This window comes from Acomys minous (assembly GCF_964271855.1).
Source record: "Acomys minous genome assembly, chromosome: 4".
Classification (NCBI taxonomy): domain Eukaryota; kingdom Metazoa; phylum Chordata; class Mammalia; order Rodentia; family Muridae; genus Acomys; species Acomys minous.
The window spans coordinates 108,477,859-108,495,845 of record NC_140486.1 but is presented as its reverse complement, the minus strand read 5'-3'; the positions used below and the strand labels follow the sequence as shown (position 1 = coordinate 108,495,845).

Here is a 17,987-nt window from a genome sequence, read left to right as displayed (position 1 = left end):
ACACACACACACACGAGTTAGCTGAGAGTCTAGGAATTGATGAAAGCAGTAGGTGGTGTGATAAGTGCCTCGAGGTTGTACACAATGTGAACTGGTTTTGGAGGGTAGAAAAGGGAAAAGGAACGTCTCTTACTGAGACCTCAGTGACACCCAAGTATATGATGTAAGCAAAGAACAGAGCAGGTAGGAGTAATCAGTGCATGTTTGAATCAAGAAATCTTGGGTTATCTGAGAACTCAGAATTTCTTTTCATTTAGTGAGCATGTCACAGACTCCTATTGATGGAATTCAAATGAAGAGAAGAGAAGAGAGAGAGAGAGAGAGAGAGAGAGAGAGAGAGAGAGAGAGGGAGGGAGAGAGAGGGGGGGGGAGAGAGGGAGAGAGGGAGAGAGCGCACTTGAATACTCTATTGGCACTGTACTATAACATATGCATGATAGTTTAACACAGCAAACACTGGATCCCAGTGATAGTAGGTCAGAATATATTTGAAATGAATACTCAGAAAGTTACATTTTCATTTTAGATCCAAGTCCGTCCTTCTTTCCTTCCTTCCTTCCTTCCTTCCTTCCTTCCTTCCTTCCTTCCTTCCTTCCTTTCTTTTTCTCTTGGTTTTTAAAGACAGGGTTTCTCTGTGTAGCTCTTGATGTTCTTCAATTCACTCTGTAGTCCAGGCTGGCCTTGAATTCACAGAGATCCACTTGCCTCTGCCTTCCTACTGCTGGGGTTAAAGGCGTGCGCCACCATGGCACTCTTAATCCAAGTCATTCTGTTAGAAATCTAATAATGACTTTTCACTTTTGAGTTTACCATGTTTTCCTTCAGTGGGGAGGCATTTGGGCATTTGGGTTTGTTGGGGTGTTTTCTTCCTCTGTTCTAATTTTATCCAATCTAAATAATGAATGTTTTCTCTGCACAGACGATTGCATTGCACTAGGAACTATATCCACCTGCATTTGTTTGTGTCCTTCATGCTGAGAGCTGTGAGCATCTTTGTCAAGGACAGAGTGGCCCAGGCTCACCTGGGGGTAGAGACGCTGCAGGCTCTCGTGACGCAGGGTGACCTTCAGAACTTCATCGGAGGACAGTCTGTGGACAAATCTCAGTATGTACGTGTTCTCATTTCTTCTGACTGCAGAGTTTTTATAAACAAGTTTCACGTCATATTCCACTAAACATTTATTAACTCGTTTTGCCTCATCTTTAAATTAGTTGGGTTTAGATAGATGAGCTCAGATCAGCAGGCTGATCAGCCTGTCCACAGATCCCTCAGAAGTGTGATGTTTATTGTTTTTAGTCATTAATGTTTGGTGCAGTTTATTTTGCTGTGGTCACATGAAGGGACCAGAATGGAACAAATTCATTATAGAAACGTGACTAATACTAATATTTTCCCTCATTTTTATCCTTTTCGCTGATGATTATCTTATTTTTATAAAAAGAAAGAGTTATGAAATTGGGTAACTGCTGAAAAGAAAAAAAAATGTTATTTAGAAAGCAGAATCAAGTCTGCAGTCTGGAAAGCCCTATGTTAAGACAACTTGATTCTGATCCTTTCAAGATTTTTAGGGCTCTCATGAATTAAGACATTTTTTGATTATCAGAAGGTAATTGGAAGAATTACTTTTTAGTGGTCTCAGGGTGGTACCCCAGCACAACGAAATGTCCTAATTCAATCAATTCTGGTTCATTTGTGACAGGTCGGATGCAAGATTGCTGTTGTGATGTTTATTTATTTCTTGGCTACAAACTACTATTGGATCTTGGTGGAAGGGCTCTACCTGCATAATTTAATCTTTGTGTCCTTCTTTTCGGACACCAAATACCTATGGGGCTTCATCTTGATCGGCTGGGGTAAGAACTCAGAAGATCTTTGACTCATTCTGGGATTGAGGACATTGTGCCTTGTCTGTCACCACCAACATTCCCTCAGCCATTTCCCCAAATGAATCCCGCCCATCTTACCTTATTCCTTTTCTTTGTTTCATTATTCTGTTAGCGAAATACGTTTATCAAAACTGATTCTATCATTCTTCTAGGAGTAACAAACTTTTCAAGCTTGAATTTTGGTTAGTATTTCTAGGCCAGATTATCTCTAGAACATTTTTAGCTGTACTTGTTCAAACCTTCCAGGCCTGTGCCTTGTGCCTTGTCTGCTCTGTCAATGATTTCCTCCTAACAGTTTGCAAGCTTGAATTTATAGGCTACAGCAGTGTATCTCTGATTTGTATTTCTAGGTCAAATAAGAAGCATGCCATAAAAGCATCTATAGCACTATTTTGACTGCATTGAACACATAAAATTACAAACTAATTATGGAGCCTTACCATTCTTGGAAAGTGATTATTCAAATTGCTTTCAGTGGAGTAAATTTTAAAACGTGATATTTAGCTCACACAAATGATTTACCAGGACTGGAGCAATTACTAAATCCTGCAGGATCCCAACATGAGACAGAGAAAAGGATACTGTGTACTTGTTAAGGTTTCAGGGAAAGGAAAACCCAGCAGTGGCTAAGAGAGCAACACCTGAAGATTTAACAACTGCAGAGTGACCTAAGTTGCTGCTTTACTATTTGAATTATGAGGAGCTCAGTATAAGAGAAAGGCACAATTTAGTCTCAGGACTAAATTGGAAGACTTTTTTCCCCCAATGAAGCAGGGATATTCCTTTGTCCATTTTGACTTAAAATTGACACAGCATCTGAAATGTGAAACTTCTTGCTAATTCACTTGAAGGTCGTTAGGATTACAAAACATAACGCTGTAGTCATTTTGAAATGATGTTTGTGGACTGAGTTTTGTTCCTGAAGCCAGCTTGCTTGTTTACTTTTTGAATTTCTCCATTGATCATGTTTATTATAAGTTCGTTTTCCTCTAACTTCTTGTTTTGTTTTTAGTTTTTTGAGACAGGGTCTCTCTGTGTAGCCTTGGCTGTCCTGGACTCACTTTGTAGACCAGCCTGGTCTCGAACTCACAGTGATCCACCTGCCTCTGCCTCCCAACTGCTGGGATTAAAGGCATGCGCCACCACGCCCAGCTCCCTCTAATTTCTTATGGCTTGATAAGAAACAGGTTCTGGCCTCCTCACTGGCTCTTTATTTGAGCTGTGAGCCCTCAGGGCAGTCTACCTTTGCTCAATTAAAGTTGGGGTTCATCACAGAGAAACCTTGGAGACTTGGTTTCAGATCTTCCTACAGAGGACAGAAAAGAAAAGGATGAAAGTTTCCTCTTTCTATGCCAGTATAAGTTTCTAACTACTTTTGTAATTTGCTCACAATGATTTTTGTCATGGGGATGGTACAACAGTAAATAAGCAAGGTCCTTTGAGATCTCTGTTTCATGGGGGAGGCTTCTGGACATACACTAAAGAATATAGGATCCTCACAGATGTTGACACATAGGTGCCTTTTACCCAAAATTAGATTGATTTCATTAGCACAATCATACACAATAATAAAATTTGTAGCTAGTCTATCATTGGACTTTCTCTTTGCGACTCTAGTTTTTTTTTTTTTTAGTTCACTTTGCAGCATGATTACAGCCCCCTTCCTCCTCCTCTTCCAGTATCACCCTCACACTCCTCCCTCATTTCCCAATCTCCTTATCCCCAGGGAAGGAGAGGACACCCATGGTTACTCACCCACCCTGGCACGTCAAATCACAGTAGAACTAGGCTCATCCTTTCCTATTGAGGCCAGACAAGGCAGCCCAGCTATATGAAAGGGATCCAAAGGCAGGCAACACCTGCTCTAATTATTAGGGGCCCATGTGAAGAATAAGTTGCACATCTGCTACATCTGTGTAGGGGGCTTAGGTCTAGCCCATGCATGCTTCTTGGTTGGTGGTTCAGTTTCTGTGAGCCCCCGTGGGCCCAGGCTAGTTTATTCTGTAGTATCTTGTGTCCTTGACCTCTCTGGCTCCCTCAATTCTTCCTCCCACTCTTCCACAAGATTCTCCGAGCTCCACCTAATGATTGTCTGTGGGTCTGTTTCCATCAGCTGTAGGATGAAGCCTCTCAGAAGACAGTTATGTTAGGTTTCTGTCTACAAGCATAGCAGAATATCATTAATAGTGTTGGGTCTCGCCCATGGAGTGGGTCTCAAGTTGGGTCAGTTGTTGGTTTGCCATACCCTCAATCTCTGCTCCATATTTATCCTCACATTTCTTGTAGGCAGGACAAATTTTGGGTGGAAGGTTTCATGGGTGGGTTGGTGTCCCCCTCCCTCCACTGGAAGTCCTGCCTGGCTACAGGAGGTAGCGACTTCAGGCTCCATATCCCTTGCTCCTAGAAGTCTCAGCCAAGGTCACTCCCGTAGATTTCTGGGAGCCTCCCCCATTCCAGAGATTTCCCTCCATCAATTTCTATTTTCTCTTCCAGACCTCCTCCTTCCTCAAACCTGATCCTTACCCCCACTCCCCTCCCCACCTCCTCTTCCACCCAGTTTTCTCCCTCCATATATTGCAGATGTCTGTTTAATCTCCCCTTCCCGGTGAGATTAAAGCATTCATTCTTGGGCCCTCCTTGTTACTTAGGGTCTGTGGATTGTATGTTATTATCCCATGCCTTATGACTAATATCCACTTATAAGCGAGTACATACCATACATGTCTTTCTGTGTCTGGGTTACCTCACTCAGGGTGATCTTTACTAATACCATCTATTTGCCTACAAAATTGCATGATGTCTTTGTTTTTAATAGCTGAGTAGTATTCATTTGTGTAACTGTACCACAGTTTCTTTATCCATACTTTGGTTAAGGGGCATCTAGGTTGTTTCCAGTTTTTGGCTATTATAAATAAAACTACTATGGATATAGTTGAGAAAATGTCCTTGTGGTATGGTTGGGCATCTTTTGGGTACATGTTCAGGAGTGGTATAGTTGGGTCTTGAGGTAGAACTATTCCCAGTTTTATGAGAAAGCACCAGATTGATTTCCAAAGGTGATGTACAAGTTTGCACTCCCACAAGCAACAGAAGAGTGTTCCCACTTCTCCACATTCTCGCATGTGACAGCATGTGCTTTCACTTGAGTTTTTGATCTTAGCCATTCTAACAGGTGTAAGATAAAATCTCAGAGTTATTTTGATTTACATTTTCATGATGTCTAACGATGTTGAGCATTTCTGGGTCTTTGATTTGATTCCTCTCCAGTACTTTTAACATGGAAAGGTGTTGGGTTTTGTCAAAGGCTTTTTCTGCACCTACTGAGATGATCATATAGTTTTTTTTCTTTCAGTTTGTTTGTATAGAGGATTACATTGATGGGTTTTCATTTATTGAACCATCCCTGTATCCCTGGGATGAAGCCTACTTGATCTTGGTGGATGATGCTTTTGATATGTTGTTCTTGGATTATGTTTGTGAGTATTTTATTAGGTATTTTTGCATCAATGTTCATAAGGGAAATTGGTTTGAAATTCTTTTTCTTTGTTGAGTCTTCGTGTGATTTAGGTATCAGGGTGACTGTGCCCTGTAGAATGAGTTTAGCAAAGTTCCTTCTGTTTCTATTTTGTGGAATAGTTTGAGGAGCATTGGTATTAGCTCTTCTTTGAAGGTCTGTTAGAATTCTTCACTAAAACCATCTTGCCTTGAGCTTTTCTTTGGTTGGCAGACTGTTAATAACTATGCCCTCATGAAACAGAGATCTCAAAGGACCTTGCTTATTTACTGTTGTACCATCCCAATGACAAATCATGTGAGCAAATTAACAAAAGTTGCAAAAGAAAGTTAGAAACCCACACTTGCTTAGAAACAGGAAACTTTTATCCTTTTTTCCATCCTCCTTAGGGAAATCTGAAATCAAGTCTCCAAGGTTTCTCTGTGATGAACCTCGCCTTTAACTGAGCAAAGGCAGACTGCCCTGAGGGCTCACAGCTCAAACAAAGAACCAGTGAGGAGGCCAGAACCTGTTTCTTATCAAGCCATAAGAAATTAGTGGAAGGGGCTGGAGAGATGGCTTAGAGGGTAAGAGCACTGGCTGCTCTTCCAAAGGTCCTGAGTTCAATTCCCGGCAACCACATGGTGGCTCATAACCATCTGTAATGAGATCTGGTGCCCTCTGTACATGCAGATAGAACATTGTATGCATAATAAATAAACAAATCTTTAAAAAAAGAAATTAGAGGAAAAGAACCTATAATAAACATGATCAGTGGAGAAATTGAAAAAGTAAACATGCAAGCTGGCTTCAGGAACAAAACTCCACCCACGAACATCATTTCAAAGTGACTACAGCGTTATGTTTTGTTCTCCTGACGTCCCTTGAGTGTGGGCAGATGCCTCTGTTTGGAGTCAGAATCGGAGCCAAGGAAGGATGAAGTCACAGCCTTTTTGGTGTTAGAACCTGCGGGCTGCTTCTCCTTACCGTCTGCCTATAGAACGTGGCGTGTAATGCTTTCAAGGCCACAGTTCTCCAGCTTTTCTGGTTCCTTGTTGCCTCTCTCCTTGAAAACAGGCACCTGTGTGGTAAAAAGGTCAGAGTGTGCCACCCTCTGAATGCCTGTGGCTCTGGGGCACTTCAGTCCCCTCAGATTGTAGTTTCCTCCTCTATCCCTGTCATGAACATGATCAAACATCAGCATCTTCAGGCTCCCAGGGGCAGTTTGCCCTTTGTGCGTCTCGCCATTCATTACTCTAACCGGTGAGATGGCATTAGGGGCACGTTTCTTATTGACAATATTATTATTTTTTTTGTGTGTATCTATTTTTTTCCTTCTCTTAACCTCTAATATTATAGTCACATGAGGAGAAACAAACAAACAAACAAACAAGCAAACAAACCAAGCAATCCTCGACCTGAAAGTAAATATGGGTTCCTACTCTTTTTTTTCTGGTTACAGGGTTTCCGGCAGCATTTGTTGTGGCCTGGGCGGTGGCACGAGCCACTCTGGCAGATACCAGGTTAGTGGAAACCAAAACCAGGCTGGGGGTTTCTGCGGACTCAGGCTTTCACTTGGGTTCTTTTTCTGGATGATGTGGCCCTTTTGCGGGGGCGGGGGGGAGTTGGGGGTGGGGGGGTGTGGGGTGTGGTGGGTGGGGTGTGGGGGGTGGTGGGGTGATTCTGGTGCAGTTGTCCGCGTGCAATCGTAGACTTCAGTGCAGTACCTGGAAGCTCTTTAGCTCCTAGGTTGGAGGACAGAAGGGCCTACAGAATATGTTCCAACATTGAACTTCCTGGTTTACGTAATGAATTTGAGATCTACCACGATCAAAACATACCTATGCCCATCCTTCGAAATGCCCCACACTCAGCTTCTCAGTTTGCCTTCTGTATGTTTCTCTGTGTGAGGTGCTGAGGCATCGGCCCAGGGCTCGTACTTTCTAGCCACACAGTGTAGCACTAAAATATACCCTCAGCCCTAAAACGGTCTTTTTAAAAGAAAAGCTAGAGCTCTTGGTTTTTTTCTGCACCTTGGCTATTTAGAAATAAGCATACCAGACTGACTTTCAAAAGGTACTTGGAAATACTATTCACACACACACACAAAAAAAAACCCTCTTCCAGCCTTAGATTCTATCAAGTGTTATTAGTCCAGGGAGAAGCTAAACTAGTTGATAAAATCACAAAACCAATATCATATGCTTCAGTTACTTAAAAAACCAGGAACACTTTATAGAATATCCATGATGGTTAGTTTTTTGTTTTTGTTTTTAAAGATTTATTTATTTATTATGTATACAGTGCTATGCCTGCATCTATACCTACAGGGCAGAAGAGGGCATTAGATCACATTTAGATGGTTGTGAGCCACCATGTGGTTGCTGGGAATTGAATTCATGACCTCTGGAAGAGCAGTCAACGCTCCTAACCTCTGAGCCATCTCTCTAGCCCCATGATGATTAGTTTCAATACCGACTTGCCCTAACTTAAACTCACTGGAGGGGAGAGCTCTCACTGAGGAGTTGTCTAAATTAGGTTGGCCTGTGAGCACTCCTGTGCAGGAGTCCCTGAACTGATACCGGAAGACTCTGCTGACTGTGGGCAGGAATATTCCTTAGGCAGGGGTCCTGAACTATGTAAGATTAGAAGAAAGCTAGTTGAGGACCTAGCAAGAAAGCAGGCAACACAGGCGCATTTGTGTCCCTCTGACCATGGATGTGCTACAACTTGGGTTCCTGCCTTGGTTTTGCCCTTACTCATGGAGTTTAACCTCAAAATGTAAGCCAAATAACTCCTTTCTCTCTAATTGTTTCTTGTCGGGGCATTTTCATCACAGCAACAGTAACAAAACCAGAATAATCCCTGATTACTTTATTCTAGCCCCATTTAGAGGAGATAAGGGGTGCCAGTGGGCAGGGGTGGCAGTGAGCGGGGGTGCCAGTGAGGGGGGATGGCAGTGAGTGGGGGGTTGGCAGTGAGCGGGGGGTGCCAGTGAGTGGGGGTGCCAGTGAGCGGGGAGTGCCAGTGAGTGGGGGTGCCAGTGAGCGGGGAGTGCCAGTGAGCGGGGGTGGTGGTGCCAGTGAGTGGGGGTGCCAGTGAGCGGGGGTACCAGTGAGCGGGGGTTGCCAGTGAGCAGGGGTGCCAGTGAGTGGGGGGGCTGCCAGTGAGCGGGGGTGCCAATGAGTGGGGGTGCCAGTGAGCGGGGGTGCCAGTGAGCGGGGGTACCAGTGAGCGGTGGTGCCAGTGAGTGGAAGTACCAGTGAGCAGGGGTTGCCAGTGAGTAGGGGTGCCAGTGAGTGGGGGTGCCAGTGAGCGGGGGGGGCTGCCAGTGAGCGGGGAGTGCCAGTGAGCAGTGGTGCCAGTGAGCGGGGGTGCCAGTGAGCGGGGGGGTGCCAGTGAGCGGGGGTGCCAGTGAGTGGGGGTGCCAGTGAGCGGGGGTACCAGTGAGTGGTGGTGCCAGTGAGAGGAAGTACCAGTGAGGGGGGGGTGCCAGTGAGCGGGGGTACCAGTGAGTGGTGGTGCCAGTGAGAGGAAGTACCAGTGAGGGGGGGTGCCAGTGAGCAGGGGTGCCAGTGAGTGAGGGTGCCAGTGAAGGGGGGCATGCTACTTCTTTATCCTACTTTAGCTTCGTCCTTCAGAAGGAAAGATGGGATGTGCAGGTGAGAAGGCAACAACAAATGCACTGACACACTTTAGGATTTGCACAATTTCCAGGTTGTCTTGCCTCCTCTATTTTACTGAATATGGCAGAGAGGAAAGAAGAGAGAGGTGGGGGATGGTACAGGTTTCCAGTGTTGGAGAAATTAATTCCTACTTTCTCGTCAAACCTCTGGGTCTGATACAACTTCATTTCTTAGAGTGTTAAAAATCTATTTAAAAACATCTGAACAGAGTCTAGTTCCTCAGCTGTGTATGTTGTGGGGCATTGAGAAATTAATCTAAAATAAGGAGTTATAGCATTTCCTTGAAACTGTCTGAAATCTCGTTTGCCTCTGTTATTATATCAAAAAGAAAATTTGGATCTCTGACACTCTGACTGAAGTTTTTGATACATTTAGAGACAGCCGATTTTTTACCTACCTCCAAATATAGTGATTTTGTAGAACTAGAGTCGCATGACTGAATCTCATGTGTTAGGAGGCGCGATGGTAAAATGTCATCGAGGCAGAGAAGAAAGATTGGGAGGATATTATTAAATGCTCAAAGCCGAAATGAGAAGGAATGGAGTCCAGAAGCCTTGCAGCTGGTGCATCAAGACTTTTGTTATAGGCGAAAGATTGGAGGGCGGTGTGCTCTGTGATCTGTGCAGCTCAGTAGCAATCTCTTATATTTCCTGTCTATTGAATAACGCGAAAGACAGAGGCTTGTGCCTAATGCTGGAAATGTTCAATTCGGTGTTCAGTGTGCAAGTGTGACAATTCTGTGTCTTGATTTCTATGCTAGTAGGATTCCAAGGTCATCGGCTATGCAGATTTCAGCTGAGTGGGACCAAAATTAATTTGATGTAGGGGTCTGGTTGGCCTCTGTGTTACAGTCTTGGAACAGAATACGTGCAACTGATAGATTTTGGTACCAGCGTAGAAAGCTATATATGCACTTTCATATGTCTATTCAAAAGGAGGATAAAATTGCACAGCAGCATATAAATTACATTATTTTGTGAGATGAATGTGTTAGTGTTTTTGTCCCATTTATTGCTTCCGTGACAAAATGCCAGACAAAATTAAGGTTTATTTTGGTTTATAGTCTCGAGCATACGGTCCACCATGGTCCAGGATCCATGGAGGCAGGGTTTGAAGAGGCTCATCATCGCTTCTGTGCTCAGGATGCAGAGAAGGATGGATGTGGGTCCTCTGCTTGCTCTCTCCTTTCTACTTAGCTCACGACTCCAGCCCGTTGAATGGGTCTTCAGAATTCAGTCACCCAACTGAGAAATGCACAGACATGACCAGCGATTTGTCTCGCAGGTGATCCTAGATCATACGAAGCTGATAATCACTATTAGTCATTACAGCTTTCTGTTTCTGTGACAAAATACTCATGACAATCAAAAACAGGAGAAAGTTTATATTTGACTCTCAGAGGTTTTAATCAATGGTTGTTTGGCCTTGTTGGGCCTATATTGTCCATCAAAGTGAGAGGAGCCACTCACTTTATGGTATCTGGGAATCAAAAAGAAAGGGGGCAGAGGCTCCCATTTTCTCCCTCAAAGGCATTCTGTTAACAATTCAACTTCTTTCACTAAGCCCCACCTTGTAGAGATCCTATCACCTCCCAGTAATGCCGTACACTGGGGCAAGGCCTTTAACACGCAGGGTTTTGGAGGGTAATATAAGATCCAAAATATAGCAATAAGGGAAAGTAAGAATATAATGTTTGTATTCATTTGGAAATGCATAGGCACTGTCAACATATTTAACAAAATAATGAAAGAACGTGGGGAAGGTGGAGGTGTCTCAGTACCTGTCTTCTAGTTTTCAAATCTGAGGTGAGAATGCATTACTCGTACATTAAAACTTTGCTTTAAAAATGCATAGTTGTTAGATATGGACTGAAGATATTTTACCTCATAAAAGATGTTAGAATAGGATTTCATCGTCTATAAATTATAAAGTATTATTTCTTGATAAGTTCATCATCTAGAATTTGAAAAATTAATGTTATGTTCCCCCAATTTTTTATATCACTTACTAATGGTATAATCAATACTGAGTTTTGTCAGACAAGAAGAAATGGAAGCCTTTCATTTACATGTCTGTAAGTTTAAAATAGTTGTTCAAGTGTTACACCAAACTTTCAAGTATAAGTAATAAAAAAAAAAAACCCTCTGTACTATGTAGTCTAGTATATGACTTTCACCAGTACAAACAAGATTAGCTGAGGTTGGGTTAAACATGCTTTGGATTCAATTTATGTAATTCAAATAAAACAAATATTTAATTTCCATCTGTATTCTATATAGTATTCTAGGCACTTAGGGTACCTCCCAATACCCCTTACCTTCTCCCCACACTGATCTCTGCTTATGTATTACTTACATTTTAGTTAGAAATTAGAAACTAATTGTAATAGCTAAATCGTGGGGCATTTTTATTTAATTTAATTTAATTAATTAATTAATTTATTTATTTTGAGAGAGAGGGTTTCTCTGTGTAGCCTTGGCCATCTTGGACTCACTTTGTAGACCAGGCTGGCCTCAAACTCACAGTGATCCACCTGCCTCTGCCTCCCGAGTGCTGGGATTAAAGGCATGCTTAAAATAAACTATAAAAGTTGAATATAAAATCATGGGTCATACACAAACATGAAATGAACACCTGCCAAAAATTCTAACACCTTATTCAATGAGGAAGTAGGAAGATGTTAAATTGGTTCAAATGAGAAATCAATGAACCACTTACACTCATGAAATTTAGTACTGAAGACTTACAAATAAATGCAGAAATCAGTCAGCATTCAATAGGACACTAATGAGTTACAGTCCATCAAAGACAGCTGAGTTTTTATTTTTATGGTGAAAACTATTTGTTCTCAATTTTTGGTTGTATTTCTATAGGTAATAAGCTACAGAATAAAATTGCTCTTAGTTATGAGGTGGATTATTTTGGGGGACTAACAACTTTTTAATTATCATCTCTCATCTTGATGCTAATTAAAGCACAGCACTGTTGTGCTACACTTAGGCCACTAGTTGTTTTGAGGCTTTAAGAACAAGGCATTTACCCAAGCATTACAGAAGAAACTCTCCAGTGTTGTAACACTCATATGCATGTTTCCTCACAGAGAGGGCATCGGGATCTGAAGTGTTTTCACTGGTCTGGATACTTCAGGATAAGACTTTTTAAAAACCGTGTTTGTGGGGCTGGAGAGATGGCTCTGAGATTAAGACCACTGACTGCTCTTCCAAAGGTCATGAGTTCAATCCCCGCAACCACATGTTGGCTCACAACTATCTATAACGAGATTTGTATACATAATAAATAAATAAATCTTTAAAAAACAGAACAAAACAAAACAAAAACTGTACTTGTTTCTCCAAAAGAAGCTGGGACAAGAATCAATTCTCATTTATTTATTTCACCAGATTTATTCATTAAGGTTCTTCTTCTTCTTCTTTTTTTTTTTTAATCTTAGGTGTTGGGAACTTAGTGCTGGAGACAGGTGGATTTACCAGGCTCCAATCTTAGCCGCTATTGGGGTAAGTTTAAAAGTTTGTGTAGCTTCAACGAACAATAAATGAACAAATGAAATCGCTCCTGAGACCCTGGGCGAGTTTGCCTGTTGCTGTACTGTACAGTAGGTGTTAGGAACTACAGCTGGGAGAGTCAGGGCTGCGGGTCAGACCCCCTGCTTGTGCCTGATGCCAGGACTGGTGCAGAAAGTGCTTGCCATTCTTCCCTTGCCCCCATGGGACAGTTCTGAGGCTTCATTACACATAATGACTAGTTATAGGTGCGGGGAATTAAAAGGCCTTAAATTAAAGCCCCGCCTCCCCGCCCTTTCACCAACTGCGTCTGGCGTTAATGCTCTCAAGATCAATCAGTAAATCAAGGTGGTGAGAAGGAAAGGGTGGAATGGCAGGGCAGAGGAAGAAGAGCATTGCTAGAAGCTTCTGTCTGTCGCACTTGTTCCATGGAGACAGCTGGTTCCCCAGCAAGAAGAATCAGTCCTTCAAGACCCCGCCTACTAGGTGAACTGAGCAAAAGGCCAGAGCTGGTGCATACTGCCTTGGCTGTCCCAGACTTGCTTTGTAGACCAGGCTGGCCTCGAACTCACAGTGATCCTCCTGCCTCTGCCTCCCGAGCGCTGGGATTAAAGGTGTGTGCCACCACGCCCGGCTGAGACCTATGTGTTTTAATGTTTCTACTGTGCATTGCCCCTGGGATGCCGAGGAGAACAAATTTATGCAGCTAAGCCAAGAAGACTCAACAAAATGCTCACTTTTCACTTTCCCCGAAGACTTCACGGCCTCAGCTTCTCTGTGTTTTGATGAAGAAATTATGCTAGCTTGTATTTACTTGGTGTTCTTGCATGCGACACGGGGTGATACATATATCCTAAAAACGCGAATGCTAGATAGATATTAACGTATTAGAAAGTATAGTCAGTGGCGCATGCCTTTAATCCCAGCACTCGGGAGGCAGAGGCGGGCGGATCACTGTGAGTTCGAGGCCAGCCTGGTCTACAAAGTGAGTCCAGGACAGCCCAGGGCTACAGAGAGACCCTGTCTCGAAAAACCAAAAAAAAAAAAAAAAAAAAAAAAAAAAAAGAAAGAAAGAAAGTATAGTCAGAAACCCAATTACTACTTTTGACTTCCTTTCATCCTAGTTCTCTCTCTCTGTCCCCCACCTCTCATTTCCACCCTTCTTGGCCCCCTCTCCCCTCCTCTTTGCCAACAAGTGTTACTCACTCTCCCTGCTTGTGACCAGACTGTATTCAGATGGGCAGCTGTTAGTATCTCTGAGCTCTTCTAGACAACCAACAGGAGGTTTTTATTTTATTTTATTTTATTTTATTTTGCTTATAGGAAAGCTGGTGGAAAGGACAATAGCGCAGGTCAAAAAGACCTTTCGCGGAGGCCTGTGGGTATCAGTGTTTCAAGTGGGAAATGAAATGGTGTGGGGATAGACTCAGGAAGGCAGTTTGGCACCTTGGCATTGTGTTGTCAAATTAGACCCGTGTCTCGGAAGTTCAAACACTGTGTCAGGGATAAAGGAGCCTGTGACTTTAATGAATCCTTGCCTTTTAAAAGCAAGCAAAACGCTACCCTGCCAACCTAGTGACGACTCAGAGCTGTAGCTGTCTCTGGGACAGCATCCGTGAACCTGCAGGGGACAGTTGAGTGCAGAAAGGGCCTGCTGTTCTCTGCTCTGATTTCTCCTCTCCCGTTCACCTCTCTGCATGTTTGCCCTGACAGCCTTTGTCTTCTGTATTCCTCCTGTGATTGTTTGCTCCTTCAGGTCTGACTACTGTCCTTTTTAGGGTGACCATGTATATCTTACTACTTTAGTGTTTTCAGTTAATGTCCCTACAGTTTCACAGTAGTTGGTTGTCCTGTAGCTTTGCTCTCTGATCACTTTTGTTGTTTTAAATTTTCTATTTTTTTAATTTATTTTTATTTTTTGATTACCCAGCACTTTTTGCTTGTGATGATAGGAATGAGGTTTTATAATGGAGGAAATCTCTCTCTCTCTCTCTCTCTCTCTCTCTCTCTCTCTCTCTCTCAATCTCTCCCTCTTCCCCTCTCTCTCCGTGTGTGTGTGTGTGTGTGTGTGTGTGTGTGTGTGTGTGTATGTGTGTCCCATAGCTGGTCTTGAATTGACTAGCTTGCCAATTTTGAACCCCCAATTCTTCTGCCTCTGTCTCCCAAGTGCTGGGATGTGCACCACTACACCTGGTTAAGGAGACATAATGAAAAACCAGAACCATCTATTTCAGAAATCATGTCTATAAATTGATGTCAGGAAAAAAAACCCCAAACACTTTTAATGTTGAATTATTGAACTAGGGTGCAATGTGCTTTGTACCTGTCAAGAGATTGCAATGACAAAGAAATCTTATTATTATTATTTTTATACCTAATCAAAACCAAGCCATTGCAAAGTGTTAGCTGAGTCTCATATAAGAGGGCTCCCCAAAGCTCTTTGGTGCAGATGAATCATCCTGATCTTAGGGAGACTGCCTGCATTTGCTAGCTACCTTTATGCAGAGGAAAAATTAAACTTTTCAATGCTTTGTGGCAGAAGGTGGCTTTGAACCTTGAAAATACTTGCCTACAGAACTTAGGCTCCTCCTCCTCCCCCTTCCTCTTTCTCCTATCCCCACCTCAGAAAAAGGGAGACAGAAGCATCTCCTTTGAAGATTGTATTTTAAAGAACTGGTTCCAAAAATCTTCAATATGATAAAAAGTCCTATCTTATCAACAAAATTACAGATACACACACACACACACACACACACACACACACACACACACACATTTCAAAGAGGTGAGAAAATATATCATAGTTTTCTTAGGTAAGTGGTATGAAAAAAAGGAGGGGAGGAATTATCTCTTCCTCCATTTTGCCAGGGAGAATGAAGTTTCTGACTTTTATTTATTCTTATGCCAACTCCAAAAAGTGCTCCTGTTAGTTTGAATGTAAAATCACTTTAGTGGCACCTAGGAAATGCAATTTTCTCCTGGGAGTCCGGATTCTTTGGGGGATTTTTAGGTCAGGCTCCTCTGAGACACTAACACCGGCATCTGAGGGCTGTATCTGTGGAAAAGAATTAAAACCATGGAGAAATACAGATCAATTGAAGAGACCGAACAGACTTGCTTTGGGACCCTTCGAGATAGGCTCAGAGGATGTTCTTTATGGGGCAGAGAGGCGTGGGTATCACTAGAAAGCTGAGACCTTGAATTCACAGGTTAGCGGAAAGTAAAAGAAATAGATAGTATTTGCTTTTATTTAAGCATCTGTTCATACAAGCGGCAAGCAAATGGGCTGTGCTTTCTGTGCCAGGAACAAAGGCACAGCTGCGAGCCATGTTAGAGGTCAGTTGGGAGTCAGATGGGAGTGGAGTCAGGACTGAGCATCTTTTCTACCTGATGTACTTTTCAGTTTTCCATAAAAGTATGGCAACACATGGAGAGATTTAAAGGAAGTTAAGAGATTGGAGTTGTGCTGTGTTTTGTTTTCTTCCCAAGCTGGCTTTGGACTCACTGTAGCTGAGCATAGCCTTGAATTCCTGATAGACCCAATTCTACCACTCCAGTGCTGAGACTACAGATAAGCATCACTACACCTATTTGTGTCTTTTCTAAAAGCCCACGTTTTATTCATATATTTGTGTGGAAGGCAGGCAGGGATGCACATACGCTATCCTTGTATGTCTGTCAGAAGACAAGTGGGGCTGGGTCTGCCTACCCTGTGAATGCTGGAAACTGAACCCAGATAACCAGGCTAGGCAGAAAACACCTTTTTACTCACGAATTCATATTGATACCCCACCCTTTATTTTATTGTATTTTATTTATTTTATTGTGATACTGGGAACCCAACCCAAGGCTTTATGTATGTTATGTGAGCACTCTTCCAACTGAGCTATATCCCCAGCCAGAGATAGATGAATTTTGAAGAGAAAATTCTGGATGCATCACGTGGGCCATCTTAGGTGAACTTACTTGGAAGAGCTGATGATGCCTGTCTTAGAGAGGGGCTGACTGCTGACCTTAAACACACAGCCCTCTTTGACCGTGATGTCAGTTATGCTATTTTGAAGGCCTCTTGCTTTCTAAATGAGACTGGCTACTCTTGAAGTTTGTTCCGGAGACCTAAGGACCTAAGGGAGAAAAATCACAAACCAGGCTATGTTGCAGCAAAGGGAGCTCAAAGTGTGGCAACCTGTGGCTTGGCAGTCGATGCTTTTTGTAGCTTTCTGGGAATCAATCTCACACAGTCCACTCATTAAATGATTTCTTTGGAGATCACACGAAGCCCACATATATTTCTCTGTCCAGTGTGTTGCCTCACCTCCTTAGCTGAATTAGTGTGTCTGTCCCATATAGTGAACTTTTTTTTGAGAGAAAGACAGATAGATAGGGTCTCTTTTTGTAGTTCCTGCTGCTCACTGTGTAGACTAATCTGGCCTTCAACTCACAGAGATCTGCCTGCCTCTGCCTGGGATTAAAAGTATATGTTACCAGCCAAGTGAATAGTTTTTTTTTTAAAGGAACCAAGAAAAGTAAACGTAACCAGTCATATAAATGTGAACATATAACTAATTTATTGATGGGGTCTCCCAGATGGATAGAAACTTCTTCCAGAATCTATCCATTTTTTCCAGCCTTTCCCTTTCTCTTCTGTCTCTTTCTCTCTTTCTGGATAGAGTCTCGTGGCATGCCTCAGTCTGTACCTTTGGGCACACTCTGGAGTGGTTGCTTTTCTCTCTCCTCTCAGTCCTGGAGAGAGGGCTCAGCTGATGTGATCTTTTGTTCCCTCCTTCGTTTTTTCTCATCCCTGGAGAAATGGGCTGAAGGCCTGGTTGGGTGAATGTCAGGCATGGAATTGGCTTCAGGCAGCCCATCCTTTGTTCTAGGAGCTTGCACTGAGCAAATTGTGCAGTGTCTTCTATATCTCCAGCGACAGCACTGCCCCTCAGCATCCTGTGCCTCAGAGGGGAGAACTGCACTATTTACAGGTCCTTCAACAGGTCCACTTAGCAAATAAGCCCAAGCTACATCCTCTTGCCCAGCTTTGTTTGGTTAGTCCAGACCTTAACCTTTGTTGCCAAACTTGTCTGTCTCAAAGTCAAATGCTATGCATTCATTCTCCTCAGGGGTTGCCTAAATGCAGCCCATCTACTCACACTACAGATTGGCTTCTCAACATGTTGACCCTGAGAAATATTTTTACTTCACTGATGTGTATATTGTTATGAATTAATGAGCTTTTAAACAATAAGTAAAAAAAAAACCGCTCCCCATTCTAATACTACCATTTGATTCTACAATAAATATAAACACAGAATGTATAGTTCATTTCTTGTTAGTCTCTAACTCATGGGCAGCTTCTATGGACTATATTAGAGCTTGGATTTCATTTGTAGTGCTGTTTTT

The 17,987-nt window shown here is 42.7% G+C and overlaps 1 protein-coding gene across 1 annotated transcript in view; it reads left to right on the top strand.

Moving 5' to 3' along the window:
• PTH2R (parathyroid hormone 2 receptor) overlaps window positions 1-17,987 on the top strand; it is a 79,081-nt gene that overhangs the window by 36,070 nt on the left and 25,024 nt on the right. Inside the window, exons 6-9 of the mRNA XM_084780798.1 lie at window positions 920-1,109; window positions 1,701-1,854; window positions 6,843-6,903; window positions 12,518-12,581. Of these exons, the coding sequence (XP_084636924.1) occupies window positions 920-1,109; window positions 1,701-1,854; window positions 6,843-6,903; window positions 12,518-12,581 (469 nt within the window). The remainder of the gene's footprint in view (window positions 1-919; window positions 1,110-1,700; window positions 1,855-6,842; window positions 6,904-12,517; window positions 12,582-17,987) is intronic.